Here is a 19,468-nt window from a genome sequence, read left to right on the forward strand (position 1 = left end):
CAGGACAAAGCAGCCCGCTTGATTGGCACCCCATCTACAAACATTCACTCCCTCCACCACCGACGCACAGTGGCAGCAGTGTGTACCATCTACAAGATGCACTGCAGCAACGCACCAAGGCTCCTTAGACAGCACCTTCCAAACCCGCGACCTCTACCAACTAGAAGGACAAGGGCAGCAAATACATGGGACCACCACCACCTGCAAGTTCCCCTCCAAGTCACAGACCATCCTGACTTGGAACTATATCGCCGTTCCTTCACTGTCGCTGGGTCAAAATCCTGGAACTCCCTTCCTAACAGCACTGTGGGTCTACCTACCCCAAATGGACTGCAGCGGTTCAAGAAGGCAGCTCACCACCACCTTCTCAAGAGCAATTAGGGATGGACAATAAATGCTGGCCTGGCCAGCGATGCCCACTTCCCATGAATGAATTTAAAAAACTCTCTCTATGGCAATAATATCCTTCCTAAGGTAAGTGGACCAAAACTGTATCCAGGTGTGGTCTTACCAAGGTTCTATACAATTGAAGCAAGAGTTGATTACTTCTGTACTCAAATCCTCTTGCGATAGACGCTAACATACCATCAGCCTTCTGAATTGCTTGCTGCATGTGCACAGTCGCTTTCAGTGACTTATTGACAAGGACACCCAGGTCCTTTTGTACATCTACAATTGCTAATCTCATACCATTTAAGAAATACACATCTATTCCTCCTGTGAATAACCTCACATTTGTCCACATTATATTTCATCGGCCACGTTCTTGCCCACTCAATCAGGCTTTCCAAATCCCCTTGAAGCCGCTTTGCATCTTCCTCACAACACACATTCCCACCTATTTTTGTGTCATCCGTGAACTTGGAAATACTACATTGGGTCCCCACATCCAAATCACTGATATATATTGTGAACGGCTGGGGCTGTTCTGATCCCTGCGGTACCCCACTGGCCACAGCCTGCCAACGCGAGAATGACCCTTTTATTCCTAATCTCTGCTTTCTGCCTGTTAACCAATCCTTAATCCATGCCAATATATTACCTCCTATCCCATGTGCTTTAATTTTGCTAGCTAATCTCCTGTGGGGGACTTTATCAAACGCCTTCTGAAAATCCAAGTCTACCACGTCCACCAACTCCCCTTTATCAATTCTGTTAGTAACATCCTCAGAAACCTCCAACAGGTTTGTCAAACATGATTTCCCATTCATAAATCCAGGTTGACTATGCCCCATCAGATTATTATCCAAGTGTCCATTTATCACATCCTTTAGAATAGATTCTAGCATTTTCCCAACAACTGATGTAAAGCTAACAGGTCTGTAATTCCCCGTTTTCTCTCTCCCTTCCTTCTTAAATACTGGGGTGACATTTGCGACCTTCCAATCTGCAGGAACCACTCCAGAATCTTTCGAATTTTGGAAGATGATCACCAAAACATCCATTATCTCCATAGCCTCCTCTTTCAACACTCTGGGATGTAGAATATCAGGTCCTGGGGACTTGTAGAACCATAGAAAAATTATGGCACAGAAGGAGGCCATTCATCCCGTCGTGTCCGTGCCGGCCGAAAAAACTAGCTGCCCAATCTAATCCCACCTTCCAGCACCTGGTCCATAGCCTTGCCGGTTACAGCACTTCAGGTGCATGTCCAGGTGCCTTTGAAAAGAATTGAGGGTTTCTGTCTCCACCACCGATCCTGGCAGTGAATTTCAGACACCCACCACCTCTGGGTGAAAAACTTTTTCCTCATGTCCCCTCTAATCCTTCTGCCAATCACCTTAAATCTGTGCCCCCTGGTAATTGACCTCTCTTCAAGGGGAAACAGGTCCTTCCTGTCTACTCTATCTAGGCCCTTCATAATTTTGTACACCTTTATTATGTCACCCCTCAGCCTCCTCTGTTCTCGGAAAACAACCCTAGCTTATCCAATCTTTCCTCATAGCTCAACTTTCGAGCCCTGCCACCATTCTTGTAAATCTCCTCTGTACTCTCTCCAGAGCAATTATGTCCTTTCTGTAATGTGGTGACCAGATACTGTACTCCAATTGTGGCCTAACCAGCATTTTATACAGTTCCAGCATTACATCCCTGCTTTTGAATTCTATACCTTGGCCAATGAAAGAAAGCATTCTATATGCCTTCTTCACCACCCTAGCTACCTGTCCTGCCACCTCCAGGGATCTGTGAACATGCACTCCAAGGTCTCTCACTTCCCCTCCCCTTTCAATATCCTCCCATTTATTGTGTATTCCCTCGCTTTATTTGCCCTCCCCAAATACATTACCTCACACTTTTCTGGATTGTATTCCATTTGCCACTTTTCCACCCACTGAACCAAACCATTGATATCATTCTGGAGTCTACGGCTATCCTCTTCATTATCAACTACATGGCCAATTTTTGTGTCATCAGCAAATTCCCCAATCATGCCTCCCACATTTAATTCCAAATCATTAATATATACCACAAACAGCAAGGGACCCACTGTCAAGAATGTCAGATCCTTTAGTATGTCCTCTCTCATTATGCTCATCGTATCTAATATTTCACACTCCTCCTCTTTAACTACAATGTCTACATCAACCCTCCTTTGTGAAGACAGAGATAAACTCATTAAGAACCCTGCCCACATCTTCTGCATCCACGCATAAATTCCCATGTACGTCTCTGATAGGCCCTACCCTTTCCTGAGTTATCTTCTTGCTCTTAATGTACTCATAAAACATCTTTGGGTTTTCCTTGATTTTACCTGCCAATAATTGTTCATGTCCTCTCTTTGCTTTTCTAATTTCCTTTTTTACTTCACCCCTGCACTTTCGATACTCCTCTAGGCTTTATAAAGTATTAAGATTTTTGTGATCGTCATAAGCTTTCTTTTTCTGCTTTAACCTACCCTGTAAGCTTCGAGATAACCAGGGGGCTCTAGATTTGGCCGTACCACCCTTTATCTTTGTGGGACCTGTCTACACTGTGCCTGCAGTATCTCGTTTTTGAATGCCTTGCACTGCTTTACCACTGATTTTCCTTCACGTAGCTGTATCCAGTCCACGTTCACCAGGTCACCTCTCAGCTTCTTAAAATTTGCCTTCCCCCAATTTAGAACTTTTACTCCTGTTCTAACTTTGTCCTTTTCCATGATTATGCTAAAACTTACTGTTTTATGGTCACTATCTCCAAAATGGTCATCCACTGCTACTTCCTCCACTTGCTCAGCTTCATTTCCCAAGACTAAATCTAGAATTGCACCCCCTCTTGTTGAGCTTGTTACATGCAGGCTAAAAAAGTTCTCCTGAACGTAGTTCAAGAATTTTGTGCCCTTCACACAGTTTGTATCTCAGTTGATATTGGGGTAGTTGGAATCCCCAACTATTATTGCCCTATAGTTTTGCACGCAGAAATTTGCCTACATATTTGTTCTTCTACCTCCCTCTCACTATTTGGGGGTCTACAGTACACTCCTAGTAGTGTGGCTGCCCCTTTTTTTATTTCTGAGCTTCACCCATTTGGCCTCATTTGATGATTCATTTAGCATATCATCCCTCCTCAAAGCGGTTATTGATTCCTCAACTAATAATGCTACACCCTCTTTTTTATCACCCTCTCTATCCCGCCTGAAAACTCGATATCCAGGGATGTTGAGTTGCCATTCTTGCCCCTCCTTAAGCCAGGTTTCCATTATAGCAATGCTATCATGTTGCCATGTGTCTTTCTGTGCCCTCAGCTCATCAGCTTTATTTACTATACTCCTTGCATTTACATAAATACCCTTTAACACTGCCAAATTCCTGTGCTGCACACTTTTTAACCTTTGCTTCTTCTCTCTTTCAGAGTCACTTGCTAATTTTCTGCCTCCTGTTCCCTGCCCTGAAATTGTCCTATCTAAGACTGCGCTCAGGTTCCCATCCCCCTGCCAAGCTAGTTTAAACCATCCCCAACAGCACTAGCAAACCTTCCTGCAAGGATATTTGTCCCAGTCCTGTTCAGGTGCAGACCATCTGGCTTGTCCATGTCCCACCTTCCCCAGAACCAGTCCCAATGCCCCAGAAATCTGAAGCCCTCCCTTCTACACCATCTCTTCAGCCATGCATTCATCTGGTGTATTTTCCTATTTCTATACTCACTAGCACGTGGCCTTGGGAGTAATCTGGAGATTGCTACCTTTGAGGTTCTGCTTGCTAATCCCGTTCCTAACTCCCTAAACTCAGCCTGCAGGATGTCATCCCTCTTTCTTCCTATATCATTGGTACCAATGTGGACCACGACCTCTGGCTGTGCACCCTCGCCCTCCAGAATGCCCTGTAGCTGCTCGGTGATATCCATGACCCTTGCACCAAAAAGGCAACATACCATCCTGGAATCATGTCTGCGACCAGAGAAATGCCTATCTGTTCCCCGAACTATAGAATCCCCTATCACTATTGCTCACTTGTCCTTTCTCCTCCCTCCCTGCACAGCTCAGCCACCCATGCTGCTCTGGTCATGACTCTCACTGCTCTCATCAGAGGAACCCTCTCTCCCATCGCTACTCAGAACTGAATACCGGTTAGAAAGTGGGATGCCCTCCGGGGACTCCTGCACGACCTGCCTTGACCTTCTTGTCTGTCTGGCAGCCACCCAGTCCCTCTCTGCCTGTGCTCTCTTAAGCTCCGGGGTGACTACCTCCTGAAATGAGCTATCCACAAAATTCTCTGCCTTGCGGAAGTGCCACAGCGACCCCAGCCGCCGCTCGAGTTCCGAAACCTGGAGCTCAAGCTTCTGCAGCCGGTGACACTTACAGCAGATGTGTTCATCAAGGACACATGGTCCGTCCACGACTTTCCACATGCCACAAGGGGCACATTCCTCTTCCCTGCCATTACTTGGCTTTGCAAACTAACTATAGTGTAATAAATGGAATAACTTACCAATTACTTTCCAATCAGCTTCTTCTCCTGTACCGTGGAGGCTGAAAAGGCGAAAAAGAAAGACTGCAAAGAGCACCTCTTTCCCCAAGTCAGTAAAATCCCTCACACACAACTCAGCCTGACTCTGTCCAAACAGCACCATTCTAAGCAGTGATTATTTACACTAATTAGAACAAAACCTTAGTCGTACTCACCTTATCACTTACAAGGTAGCTACTTGAGGGTTTAAAAATAAAGAACTTTTTCCCCCTGATTTTTTAAAAGCTATTTACGGGTAATAACTGCTGTTACTTACAAACCAATCCGCTTACAAATTTCCCGTGATGTTACTAAGTTTTTTTTAATCAACCTTCAGCCCCATTAATTTCTCCAATACAATTTTCTAACTAATACTAATGTCCTTCAGTTCCCCATTCCTCCTAATCCTTTGGATCTCTAATTCTGGGAGATTTCTTGTATCTTCCTCAGTGAAGACAGACAGAAAAGTAAACATTTAGCTTCTCTGCCATTTCTCTATTCCCCATTATAAACTCTCCTGACTCTGCCTGTAATGGACCCACATTTGTCTTAGCCAAATGTTTTCTTTTTTCGTGCCTGTAGAAGCTTTAATATTTTTTGCTAGCTTACATTCATATTTTATTCTCCCTTTCTTTATCAGTTTCTTCATGCTCCTTTGGTGTATTCTAAAATCCTCCCAAACCTCAGGTTTACTACTATTTCTGGCAACTTTATATGCTTTGTCTTTTAATCTTATACTAACCTTAACTTCCTTTCTCATTCCATAATATTAGGTCTAAAATAGCCTGTTCTCTAGTCGGTTCCTCAACACACTGCTCTAGAAAACCAAGCCTAACACATTCCAGAAATTCGTCCTGCACAGCATTAGTGCTCATTTGGTTTACCCAGTCTATGTACAGATTGAAGTCACCCATGATTACCCATTTCTTTCTTTCCTTCTTTCTTTGGGCCTCCTTATCTCGAGAGACAATGGATACGCGCCTGGAGGTGGTCAGTGGTTTGTGAAGCAGCGCCTGGAGTGGCTATAAAGGCCAATTCTGGAGTGACAGGCTCTTCCACAGGTGCTGCAGAGAAATTTGTTTGTTGGGGCTGTTGCACAGTTGGCTCTCCCCTTGCGCCTCTGTCTTTTTTCCTGCCAACTACTAAGTCTCTTCGACTCGCCACAATTTAGCCCTGTCTTTATGGCTGCCCGCCAGCTCTGGCGAATGCTGGCAACTGACTCCCACGACTTGTGATCAATGTCACACGATTTCATGTCGCGTTTGCAGACGTCTTTATAACGGAGACATGGACGGCCGGTGGGTCTGATACCAGTGGCGAGCTCGCTGTACAATGTGTCTTTGGGGATCCTGCCATCTTCCATGCGGCTCACATGGCCAAGCCATCTCAAGCGCCGCTGACTCAGTAGTGTGTATAAGCTGGGGGTGTTGGCCGCTTCAAGGACTTCTGTGTTGGAGATATAGTCCTGCCACCTGATGCCAAGTATTCTCCGAAGGCAGCGAAGATGGAATGAATTGAGACGTCGCTCTTGGCTGGCATACGTTGTCCAGGCCTCGCTGCCGTAGAGCAAGGTACTGAGGACACAGGCCTGATACACTCGGACTTTTGTGTTCCGTGTCAGTGCGCCATTTTCCCACACTCTCTTGGCCAGTCTGGACATAGCGGTGGAAGCCTTACCCATGCGCTTGTTGATTTCTGCATCTAGAGACAGGTTACTGGTGATAGTTGAGCCTAGGTAGGTGAACTCTTGAACCACTTCCAGAGCGTGGTCGCCAATATTGATGGATGGAGCATTTCTGACATCCTGCCCCATGATGTTCGTTTTCTTGAGGCTGATGGTTAGGCCAAATTCATTGCAGGCAGACGCAAACCTGTCGATGAGACTCTGCAGGCATTCTTCAGTGTGAGATGTTAAAGCAGCATCGTCAGCAAAGAGGAGTTCTCTGATGAGGACTTTCCGTACTTTGGACTTCGCTCTTAGACGGGCAAGGTTGAACAACCTGCCCCCTGATCTTGTGTGGAGGAAAATTCCTTCTTCAGAGGATTTGAACGCATGTGAAAGCAGCAGGGAGAAGAAAATCCCAAAAAGTGTGGGTGCGAGAACACAGCCCTGTTTCACACCACTCAGGATAGGAAAGGGCTCTGATGAGGAGCCACCATGTTGAATTGTGCCTTTCATATTGTCATGGAATGAGGTGATGATACTTAGTAGCTTTGGTGGACATCCGATCTTTTCTAGTAGTCTGAAGAGACCACGTCTGCTGACGAGGTCAAAGGCTTTGGTGAGATCAATGAAAGCAATGTAGAGGGGCATCTGTTGTTCACGGCATTTCTCCTGTATCTGACGAAGGGAGAACAGCATGTCAACAGTCGATCTCTCTGCACGAAAGCCACACTGTGCCTCAGGGTAGACGCGCTCGGCCAGCTTCTGGAGCCTGTTCAGAACGACTCGAGCAAAGACTTTCCCCACTATGCTGAGCAGGGAGATTCCACGGTAGTTGTTGCAGTCACCGCGGTCACCTTTGTTTTTATAGAGGGTGATGATGTTGGCATCGCGCATGTCCTGGGGTACTGCTCCCTCGTCCCAGCACAGGCATAGCAGTTCATGTAGTGCTGAGAGTATAGCAGGCTTGGCACTCTTGATTATTTCAGGGGTAATGCTGTCCTTCCCAGGGGCTTTTCCGCTGGCTAGGGAATCAATGGCATCACTGAGTTCCGATTTGGTTGGCTGTATGTCCAGCTCATCCATGACTGGTAGAGGCTGGGCTGCATTGAGGGCAGTCTCAGTGACAGCATTCTCCCTGGAGTACAGTTCTAGGTAGTGCTCAACCCAGCGGTCCATCTGTTTGCGTTGGTCAGTGATTATGTCCCCCGATTTAGATTTGAGGGGGGCGATCTTCTTGATGGTTGGCCCAAGAGCTCTCTTCATGCCATCATACATTCCTCTGATGTTTCCGGTGTCTGAGGCCAGCTGAATATGACTGCATAGGTGTTGCCAGTAGTCGTTTGCGCAACGCCTAGCTGTTCTTTGTGCAGTGTTTCTGGCTGCTTTAAGTGCTGCGGATGTTAAATCGCTGGGGGCTTTCTTGTAGTTCAAAAGTGCAATGCGCTTAGCGGCTATGACAGGTTCCAGCTCTTCATTATGAGATTGAAACCAGTCTGCATTTCTCTTCGCACTTTTGCCGTAGGTGGTCAAAGCTGACTCATAGATGGCGTCTCTGATGTGGGCCCACTTGGTCTCAGCATCCCCTGTGGGAGTGTTTTGAAGGGCTGTTACAAGTGAATTTAGAAATTTTTGTAACAGCTGTGGGTGAGAAATTCTGCTCGTGTTGATGCGCGGGTGGCCCTTCTGCTTGGAATGATGCAACTTCTTTGGTCTGAGTCTAACCTTGCTGCACACCAGGGAGTGGTCGGTGTCGCAGTCCGCACTGTGGAAGCTGCGTGTGATTTGAACACTGTTTAAGGCGGCTCGCCTTGTGACAATGAGGTCTAGCTGGTGCCAACGACGTGATCTTGGGTGCCTCCATGAAACCTGGTGACAGGGTTTAGTGTGAAAGAACGAGTTGGTGATGCAGAGGTTATGATAGGTACACAACTCAAGCAGTCTCTGCCCGTTCTCATTCATCCTTCCAACGCCATAGCGCCCAAGGCAGGAGGGCCATGAGTCATGGTCGGCCCCAACCCTGGCATTAAAGTCCCCCAGCAGGAATAGGTGTTCGGTGTTGGGGATGCTGCTAATGATGTTATGGAGTTGTTCATAGAACTGGTCTTTAGCTTCAGGTGCGGAACAGAGTGTTGGAGCATAGATGCTGAGTAGGTGTACTGGACCAGAGGTGGTGAGCAGTCGGATGGACAGTATGCGTTCCGAGCCATTTGAGGGAGGCTCTATCATGCTGAGCAAGGAGTTTCTGATGGCGAAGCCCACTCCATGCTGTCTTGGTTCTTCAGGATCCCTGCCCTGCCAGAAGAAGGTGTAGTCTTGCTCTGCTAGAGAGCCACTCGCGGGGAGGCGAGTCTCCTGAAGTGCTGCAATGTCCACATTGAGTCTACTGAGCTCGTTGTTAATGATGGCGGTCTTCCGAGAATCGTTGATTTGTGTAAGGTCTTCCGACAGGCCAGGACACATAGTTCTGACGTTCCAGCTTGCAAAGCGAAGGGCTGGTACCTTCTTTCCTTTTTTCATGTTGTTTGGTGCGGTGTATCAGTCCACCTTTCGGGCAATGACCCTGAGCTCCAAGCACCCATTGAAGCAGGCAGACTGTGGCGGGACAGAACCTTATTGACCCATGCCACATGCATAATCTCCTGATTAATACCATGCCCCACACTACCACTACTGTTTGGTGGCCTATAAACAGCTCCGACAAATGTTTGCTACCCCTTGCTGTTTCTTAGCTCCGCCCAAACAGATTTCACATTTTGTTCTTCCGATCTGAGATCCTCCCTTACTAATGTACTGATCCTATCCCTTACTATCAATGCAACACCACTTCCTTTTCCTTTTTGCCTGTCCTTCCTAAATGTCAAATATCCTCGAATATTCAGTTCCCAGTCTTGGTCACCCTGTAGCCTCGTTTTCGTTATGGCAATTAGATCAAACCCAGTTACCTCTATTTGGGCCTTGAAGTCATCTACCTTGTTGCGAATGCTGTGTGCATTCAGGTGGAGTGCCCTTAACCTGTCTTCTTGACATTCTGCATTCTAAGCCTAGTTGATGCTCGCCTTTGTTTTGCCTGCCTTCTAATATCACTTGCTACTTTTCTACCTCCTGTTACTAGCTTTACTTCCTTCCAATTTGAGCTACCTCTCAGGTTCCCATCCCCCTGACAAGCTAGATTAAACTCTCCCCAAGAGCACTAGCAAATCTCCCTGCAAGGATGTTAGTTCTGGTCCTGCTAAGACATAGCCTGTCCATCTTGTACAGCTCTCACCTGTCCCAGAACCGGTCCCAATGCCTCATAAATCTGATGCCCTCGCTCCGACGTCAATTCTCCAGCCACACGTTCAATCGATCAATCCTCCTATTCCAATGCTCACTAGCACGGGGAACTGGGAGTAATCCTGAGATTACTGCTTTGGAGGTCATACTTTTTAATTTCCTTCTTAACTCGCTAAAATCTGTTTTCAGGACCTCATCCCTCTTCCTACCTATGTCATTGGTACCAATGTGGACCTCTGGCTGTTCACCCTCCCCCAGAAGGATGTCCTGCAGCCACTCCGTGACATCCTTGAGCCTGGCACCAGGGAGGCAACACACCATCCTGGAGACATGTTTACTGCCGCAGAAACACTTGTCTTAACCCCTGACTATCGAATCCCCTATTACTAATGCTTTTGCACTCTTCTTCCTTCCCTCCTGTGCAGCTAAGCCACCCGTGGTACCATGGACTTTGCTCTGGCTGCACTCCCCCGAGGAACCATAGCTCTCACCAGTATCCAAAATGGAAAACTTAGTAGCAAGCAAGATAGACTCAGGGGGCTCCTGCACTGCCTGCCTGGTTCTCTTAGACTGCCTGGCATTCACTCATTCCCTCTCTGCCTCCATGCTCCTAACCTGTGGTGTGATTACCTCCATAAACGTGCTATCTATGTAGTCCTCTGCCTCACAGATACACAACAGTGATCCAAGCCACCACTCGAGTCCCGAAACACGCAGCTCAAGCTTCTGCAGCTGGTGACACTTCCTACAGATGTGTTCGTCTAGGACACGTGGTGCATCCATGACTTCCCACATACCGCAGGATGTACATTCAACGTGGCTGAGCCCACCTGTCATAATGTAAGTTTAAAAACATGGTATTATAATGAGGAGTAAAATAACTTACCAGTTACTAAACAATCAACTTCCTCCCCTGTTGCTATGAGACAGGCAGCTACCAGGAAGTAAGGGAGGGAGGGAGGAAAGGGGGGGGGGTAGGAAAGGGGAGGGGAGGAAGGACTCCCCCATGTACCAAACTCCCACTTTACACTCTGTGTACTCAAATTTATTTTCTTAATTTATAATTACCATCCTTACCGAACTCCCTTACTTGCCAAACTCCCTTCTTCACACTCTGTGCCCTCCAGCAGCACTGAGAGTCCCCTCAATTTATACTCTGAAAACAATGCTTTGTCAGCTCTGCTAAAGCTCAGAAACCAGTTTAAGCTAGCTACCAAATTAATGAGCTTCAGCTGCTCTGAGTGTTAGTGTACCCCTGTTTAAAACTGCAAGAAACCTAACTTACCTGTAAACTGAAACAGGAATTTCAATTAATTGCTAGATGTAAACAAAACAAAAACTAGTCTTGAGAGATTAACCCTTAAAATTCACTCACTCAGCAAACTCCCTTCTTCACACTCTGTGCCCTCCAGCAGCACTCCTTTAATTCCTGTCCAGATAAGCAGCTGTGAATCTATAAAATGCTCCAAACACAAAATGTCTCAACACCCCTGCACCTTTAATTCATGTCCAGCCAAATGGAGGGCAGACGTATAGCAAGGATACGCAGAGGCTCGCTGGCATTCTGTCCCTTCACGCACAGGATAATCCGAGCCCCAGACATACCTTTCACTGCAGAAAGGTGTTTCTCCTGTCCCCCCATCCCCATCAGTAAACTGGGAATCAAAATCTGAGCTTTGTGGCCCTTCCCCCTGAACAGGAACAGAAACACAGAAATATTGGTTAGAGCAGGAACGGGATGGGGAGGCCATTCAGCCCTTCAAGCCTGTCCCACCAACACTACTTCATTTCTAATCTGTCCACCTCCATCTACCCACAAAAGAGAGGCAGAGACAGTCAGGGAGCAGACACACAGAGAGGGAAATGAAACACTGGGCTAGACTTTGACTCGATGCAATAGTACAAACCGGCCGCTTGCTTCACATCTCTCTCCTCTTTTTACATCAACATCAGTAAAACTCAGGAGAGATGGAAAGCAGGATCCCGGTTCATTGTCACTTGTACAACACCATGGCACTGAGTCCAAATCTCCCCCAGTGAGAGCCACTGAGACACAGAAACCAGAGATCCAGGGAGAAGGACAGAACTGAGTGAGAGAGAAATAAACAGAGAGGGAGAATCACAGAAACCAGTGATAGGATGTGAGAGCAGGAGGCAGAGATACTGAGATAAATAAAAATAAAATACTGCAAATCTGAAATAAAAACAGAAAGTGCTGGAAATGCTCAGCAGGTCTGGCAGCATCTGTGTTTGTTGTGATCTCCCTGTTTAGATTGTCTCCTGGCTCCGCACTCGGTGTGTCTGCAACCTGCGAGCCCCGGGCTTTATTAACCCGCCTCCCTCTCACCTGCTGCAACCGCGCTCTCTGCCTCAGACCTGCAACTGCGCATGCTCAACTCACACCTCGCGCCCGCCGGACTGATTGACGGCGGCTGTGAACCAATAGAAAGAGCAGAATGGGGGGGGTTGGAGGACCGGGCGGCTGACGGTCCTCCAACCAATCGGAGCAAGTGAGGGGCGAGTGGCATAATGCGGCCTCACAATGCGCCACTCGGTCCCCCGCTTGCTATTGGTCCGGAGATGCCGTCAATCAACCGACATTTGAGGTGCAAGGTCAGAGGTCGCAGGCGCGAGCTTCAAGGACCGAGTGCGCAGGTGTATTGCTACGCAGTGTGATTCGGTAAGCGATGGCGGCGGGGAGGCTTCAGAAACACCCGGTGTCGGCCTCAACACCCCCAATAAGAAGCTCCCGGTCCCGCGTTTGTACCGAGCGGGGCTTCTCCCGGTGACAGGCCCGGGGTTAACGGCCGCCAGATTTCCAGCTCTTTCGGAGGAATTAAAGATTAATAAACTGTAACAACAAAGGACAAAACTTTAAAGGAAACTGAGCTCAGTTATAAAGGGGCCTGGGGGAGGGGAGGGAGGAACCATTTGGGACACAGCACAGGGTAAGAGATCCCCCCTCCCTGGTTCCACAAAGACTCCCCTTGGACTGGGCCACACCTGGGCAGGGCTGGCTCGAGGTGCAGGAAGCTGCAAGCTGATAGGCTGAGCTGTGGACTGGGAGGAGTGGGGGGTTTGACTGACAGGCCTGGGGAGGGGGATATCAGGGCAGGTACACACACTGCTCCCCCTTTTCCTCCTGGGATCTTTTACTGGAGTCGTGTTGCTGAGTGTGTCTAAACTCTGTCTCCCTATCCCGGTAATGTCGGTGGATTGGAGGTTGCTGTGAGTGTTGGACTGTATTGCCTCTCCTCATTCTTCCTCCTTCTCCCACTCAGTTACAGGCTGCAGGCTCCGGTGGCTCAATGCACCTGAAACGTTAACTCGACTTCTGTCTTGGCAGATGCTGCCTGATCTGCTGAGTATTTCCAACCTTTTCTCCTTTTATTTCAGATTTCCAGCATTCACAGTATTTTGGTTTTATTTTAATGCATGCGCTGCCACAGAACTGAGTCAAAAAACACAGACGGACCAATTGAGAGCCAGTTTGTATTGGGGTGTGTGTTGGTTGCGGAAATCGGTCCTTGACCTGTAGGTATTTTTTTGTTGCATCAGTTTGATCTGGAGTGCAGATAGAGGAGAAGTTGCTGGCTTTAACTCCGAGTATTTCTGAGCCCATTAGGGTCCAGCAATTACCAATGTGAGACTGTCAAGGGAGGTAGATTCCAGGGACAATGAGGTTGCTAAATGGACACTCAATTTAAAAGAGTGTTGTTTTAATAACAAGTATTTCTGGAGAGGCTTTTAATCCATTTTACATATACAGATATTTTTACTTCATTCCTGGGATATGGGCATCACTAGCTAGACCAGCATATATTGTCAATCCCCAGTTTCCCATTGAGGAGGTGATGGTGGGTCTTCTTGAACCGCTGCAGTCCGTGTGGTGAAGGTGCTCCCACAATGGTGTTGGGGAAGGAGTTACAGGATTTTCACCCAGTGATGATGAAGGAACGGTGATATATGTCCAAGTTAACATCAACTTGTATTTATGTAGCGCCTTTAATGTAATAAAATGTTCCAAGGTGTTTCACAGGGGTGTTTATAAAGTAACATTTGACACTGAGCCACAGAAGGAGATATTAGAGTAGATGACCAAAAGCTTTGTTTTAAGAGGTGAGTTTTAAGAAGTGTCTGAATCAGGGAAGGTGAGGTAGAGAGGTGGAGAGGATTAGGGAGGGATTTCCAAAGATTATGGCCTTGGCAGCTGAAGGCACGGTCACCAGTGGTGGAGCAATGAAAATCAGGGATGTTCAAGATGTCAGAATTAGATGATCCCTGATCTCTTGGAGGGTTGTAGGACTGGAGGAGATTATAGAGATAGTGAGGGGTGAGGGAATGGAGGGATTTGCAAGCAAGGATGAGGATTTTAAAATTGAGGTGCTGCTTAACTGGGAGCCTGTGTAGGCCAGTGAGCACAGTGGTAATGGGTGAACAGGACTGGGTTCAAGTAAGGACACAGTAGTAGAGTTTTGGATGATTTCAAGTTTACAGAGGGTAGAATGTGGGATATCAGCCAGGAGTGTGTTAGAATAGTCAAGTTGAGAGGCAACAAATACCTGGATGTAAGTTTCTGAGGCTGATGAGCTGAGACAGTGGTGAAGTCTGGCAATGTTACCGAGGTGGAAATAGGCGGTCTGAGTGATGGCGCTGATATGCAGTCAGAAGCTCATTTCGGAGTCAAATATGACACCAAGGTTATGAATGATCTGGTTTAGCCTCAGACAGTTGCCAGGGAGAGGGATCGAGTTGGTGACTTGCGAGTGGAGTTTTTAGCAGGAACTAAAGACAATGGCTTCAGACTTCCCAATATTTAATTGGAGAAAATTTCTTTCATCCAATACTGGATGTCAGACAAGTCAGGATGGTGTTTGACTTGGAGGGGAACTTGGAGGTGATGGTGTTCACATACACCTGCTACCCTGGTCCTTCTAGATCCTGGAAGTTGAGGGTTTGGGAGGTTCTGTCAAATTTCTGGTTGAGTTGTAGATAGAAAAATCCCTCCTCTCCCTGCCCCTCCCACCCCTCCCTCTCTCTCTTTACTCCCATAGAGGGCAGAGTCTTGTGTAGGTCCAGACTGGGTGTCAGGTTCCCTTCCCTGAAGGACATTAGTGAACCAGTTGGGGTTGTACGTCAATCCAGCAGCTTTCATGGTCACTTTATCCCAGTGCCGGCCCCATAGATTACCAGATTCATTCAGCTCCATTTCACAACCTGCCTTTGTGTTTTTTGGGCTCTCTCACACCTTTTTTCTGTTCTAAATCAATTTTACAGGGTTTTCGAGGGGTAAGAGTTGCCGCCGTGGCATGCAGATCAGGATCTGAAGGAGTCGCCCAGTTTCTCGTAACCCGAATATCACTGGATTTTGAAAGGAAAAATGAAAGGTAAAAGCACCGATCACAGTGGGGAGAAACTGTACACGTGTTCTGTGTGTGGTCGAGGTTTCAGTCGATCATCTGGCCTGTCGAGACACAAGTGCATTCACACTGGGAAGAAACCATGTAAATATGGGGACTGTGGAAAGGGATTGAATTCTCCAGTTGAGCTGGAAACTCATCCACGCAGTCACACCCTGGAGAGGCCGTTCACCTGCTCCGAGTGTGGGAAGGGATTCACTAAATCATCTGACCTACTGAGACATCAGCGAGTTCACACTGAGGAGAGACCTTTTAAATGTCCAGGCTGTGGGAATTGCTATAAATATTCATCTGAACTGATGATCCATCAACGTGTTCACACTGATGAGAGACCGTTCAGATGTTCTCACTGCGGAACTGGGTTCAGACAGTCAGGCAACCTCACTGTACATGAGCGCATTCACACCAGGGAGAGACCATTCACCTGCTCTGAGTGTGGCAAGGGATTCACTCATTCATCTGGCCTGCTGAGACACCAGCATATTCACACTGGGGAGAGGCCATTCACCTGCCCGGAGTGTGGGAAGGGATTCACTACTTCATCCCAGCGGCTGACACACCAGTGTATTCACACTGGGGAGAGGCCATTCACCTGCTCAGAGTGTGGGAAGGGATTCATTGACTCATCTACCTTACTGACACACCAGCGAATTCACACTGAAGAAAGACCGTTCACCTGTTCAGAGTGTGGTAAGGGATTCACTCGGTCCTCCAGCCTTCTGATACACCAGCGAGTTCACACTGGGGAGCGGCCATACACCTGCTCCGTGTGTGGGAAGGGATTTACTACTTCATCCCAGCGGCTGACCCACCAGCGGGTTCACACTGGGGAGAGGCCGTTTACCTGCTCCGTGTGTGGGAAGGGATTTACTACCTCATCCCAGCGGCTGACACACCAGCGAGTTCATACTGGAGAGAGGCCATTCACCTGCTCAGAGTGTGGGCTGGGATTCACTCGGTCATCGAACCTTCTGACACACCAGCGAGTTCACACTGGGGAGAGACCGTTCACCTGCTCCGTGTGTGGGAAGGGATTCACTACTCCATCCCAGCAGCTGGCACACCAGCGAGTTCATACTGGAGAGAGGCCATTCACCTGCTCTGAGTGTGGGAAGCGATTCACTCAGTCATCCAACCTTCTGAGACACCAGAGAGTTCACAAGTAACTCAAGGATGAGAAATTTCCACTACATAGCAAATCTCCAACATTAGGGTCTCGGAAATCCACCATAGGTTTCTCCCCTTTCCGACCTTGACCAAAAGACCAGCCTTTAAAATAAAGTTGGCATCGATACTTCACTGATGGTGCTGATTGTTTGAAAGCCGTCAAATCACGAAGCTGCCCAGTGGTCTTTTTACCTGTTTTTAAGTCGTCTTTATTTTTTATAATCTTCCACCTCAGTGAAAATAAACTTCAACCAGGAAAGCAAGTGGGTGGAACTGCATACTGCTTCACAACCTCAGTGTGTCAGTCTTCTGTAAATGGCTGAAAAGGTGTATATATACAGACCAATTCCCAATGTTTGTTTTTGCCTTCATGGGATATCGTAGCAGGGACCACCTGAGAACTGACACAGCTCATTTGCCATGGTTTAAAATTAATGGTTCAGGATCAGTAGCTGGCAAGTCGCTGGTCTGCAGCAAAAACATTGGTCTGTCAATAGGAATTTGAAACTTGCTTCCATTTACACAGCAGTGTGTGTCTGAAGTAATTTCTGAAAACCCTGCACAAACTAGTTACTGCATTTGAATATCCTGCAGTGAGCATGAACTGTATAAACTGAATATGTCCTGCGCTTTGCAGCAACTGAAGTGATCTGGAATTTCCACTTATCAGTTTGCTCAGGTGTATGGCTGAATTCCATTCATTGTTCATCTCCACTTTCACTGTCTACTGCCCCAGTCACACTGTAAACCTTGAGTCAGTGTGAAGCTGTCTTTTACACCATAGTGATGCAAGGCAAGGAGTATAACTCTGGCCATCTTTCTTCAATGTGTGGTTTGACATTGCTTAAGATTATCTGGAAAAGGCTGTCCTGCACCACAAGTGCTGTACATCAGCTACAGTGCAACTATCCTGTGAGCTCTCTGCAGTCACTATAAGTGGTCACTGGGCTTCTGAGGCTGATGGCACAATACTCTGTACATGTATGAATATGTATATACAGAGTGCTGCCTTTCTCCAAGCCAACACAATAGTTATGATTTTCAGCTCACCTTGCTGTTAAATGCAGCTGCCACTGCACCAATTGATGCAGTAGAACAGGAGTCAGAAGTGTTCATCACTGTTGGGATATACAGCTGTCCATTGGACCTGCTGCATTGTCACAGGGCCATGGCCAAACTTTTGAACCTGATTGGGATTGATTGTCGTCGGCTGTCCCTCGATTTGTGGATGACGTCTACTCAATATCACAAGTTTCTGCCATGGATCTTCAGGTCATCAAACAGACCGATTTTTGACCCTCAGATCTTTGGACACGTTGCGCAGGACGTCCCACCAGGTAGTGGGATCCGGAGTGCAGGATTTGCGGAGATACAACACTCAGTCTCATTACTTTTTCACTGTCGCTAGTAAGAGCTGGTACAGTTTTTACATTGCATAATATTTGGATCCTTTGAAGAGGGAAAAAACACATTTTTAATTAATTTTCTTTAAGATTAAGATGAGATCACTGCAAATAAGATTATTTTAGTTCAGAATCTTTATAATGTGACTATTTGAAGTTATAAAATCTACCATGAGTCATAATATTTTAAAACAAGCATTCTATTGAAGAGGCACCACATTTGCTGAAGTTAATGAGGTTATTTTCCTCCTTTGTCCTTTAAGGTAAATAATTGTCTAAAAGAAAACTGGGTGAGGAGGATCATATGCTCCAAACAGAATGTATGTGATATTCCTGTCCATTTAAGTTAATGGACAGCAAATTGGACAGGCTGTATAACTGGTATACAATCCTCCCTACCTGGTTTTGCTTTCTGCTTCGTTCAGGTAATTATGTCGCAGCACAAAATAAAAAAAATGACCCCACTTATGTTCAAGTTTCTGGATTGTCAATGTCTCTGAAATGTTTACTTTTTATTAATTTATATATCTACTAATTTGTGCACATCACTTACCAAGGTACCAGAACATGCCATCTGGTATGTTTATAGATATATATTACTTTCCATTAAAGTTGACACATCTTCACAGAACACCTTTTACATGAACAAGCTATAAATAGGCAAAAGCAGGACATTGAGAACATGAAGCTCTGTAAAACCAATTATCAGCTGTCAGGTAAGTCTCATGAAATCGTATTCTGAGTACAGAGCAATTTTATTCATTACATATGCAAAATTGTACAAAATTACCATTACTCAACCAGTTTGCTTCAATAACAGTGCTGTAATTACACGATTCCTTCTAAAAAGAACGTTTTTTTTTTAGGCTTTGGCCACTAATTTTCAGACCTTTTGGTCTTTGGCCACTCTCACCCCTGCATTTGTTACTTGTTTTTATGAAATACTCTCCCTATTAGTGCACAGCTGCTGGATAACTCTGATTACATTTCTATGTGTTTATACATGTCTATAAAGTGTCTGTGTGCCCAGATTTAACTAAGTTGTGATTTGTAACCAATAAATGATGTTTCAGGCATGACTTGTAGTCTGGTATCTTGGTGATTTGTCAAGAAAGATTTAATTCACTCACTCAGCAGCTTGAGAGGAACCAGACTGAGGTTTAATGAACATAAGAAATAGGAGCTGGAGGAGGCCATTTGGCCCTTCGAGCCTGTTCTGCCATTCACCAAGATCATGGCTGATCTTCTACCTCAACTCCACCTTCCCGCACTATCCCCATATCCCTTAATTCACTCAGTACCCAAAAATCTATCAATCTCTGTCTTAAATATACTCAACGACTGAGCATCCACAGCTCCCTGGGGTAGACAATTCCAAAGATTCACAACCCTTTCAGTGAAGAAATTTCTCCTTATGTCAGTCCTAAATGGCCGACCCCTTATCCTGCTGAGACTGTGACCCAGTGTTCTAGATTCCCCAGACAGGGGAAACATTTTCTCAGCATCTACCCTGTCAAGTCCCTTAAGAATTAGTGTTTCAGTCAGATCACATCTCATTCTTCTAAACTCCAAGGAATATAGGCCGAGTCAACTCAATCTCTCCTCACAGGAGGA

General features: G+C 46.5%; 1 protein-coding gene across 3 annotated transcripts; it reads left to right on the forward strand.

Moving 5' to 3' along the window:
* The first annotated feature begins 12,415 nt into the window (after nt 1-12,415).
* LOC137349140 (zinc finger protein 229-like) lies at nt 12,416-18,921 on the forward strand. 3 transcript variants are annotated; one of them, XM_068014525.1, is made up of 2 exons: nt 12,416-12,544; nt 15,142-18,921. In XM_068014525.1, exon 2 carries the CDS (start codon nt 15,245-15,247, stop codon nt 16,448-16,450), a length of 1,206 nt encoding a protein of 401 aa, XP_067870626.1. In that variant the 5' UTR covers nt 12,416-12,544; nt 15,142-15,244; the 3' UTR covers nt 16,451-18,921. The 3 variants fall into 3 exon arrangements, with proteins under 3 accessions (XP_067870626.1, XP_067870627.1, XP_067870628.1); XM_068014526.1 differs by lacking the exon at nt 12,416-12,544 and adding an exon at nt 12,933-13,092; XM_068014527.1 differs by lacking the exon at nt 12,416-12,544 and adding an exon at nt 12,933-13,066.
* The last annotated feature ends 547 nt before the right edge of the window (nt 18,922-19,468 follow it).

Source organism: Heterodontus francisci, chromosome 34 (genome assembly GCF_036365525.1).
Source record: "Heterodontus francisci isolate sHetFra1 chromosome 34, sHetFra1.hap1, whole genome shotgun sequence".
NCBI classification, from domain to species: domain Eukaryota; kingdom Metazoa; phylum Chordata; class Chondrichthyes; order Heterodontiformes; family Heterodontidae; genus Heterodontus; species Heterodontus francisci.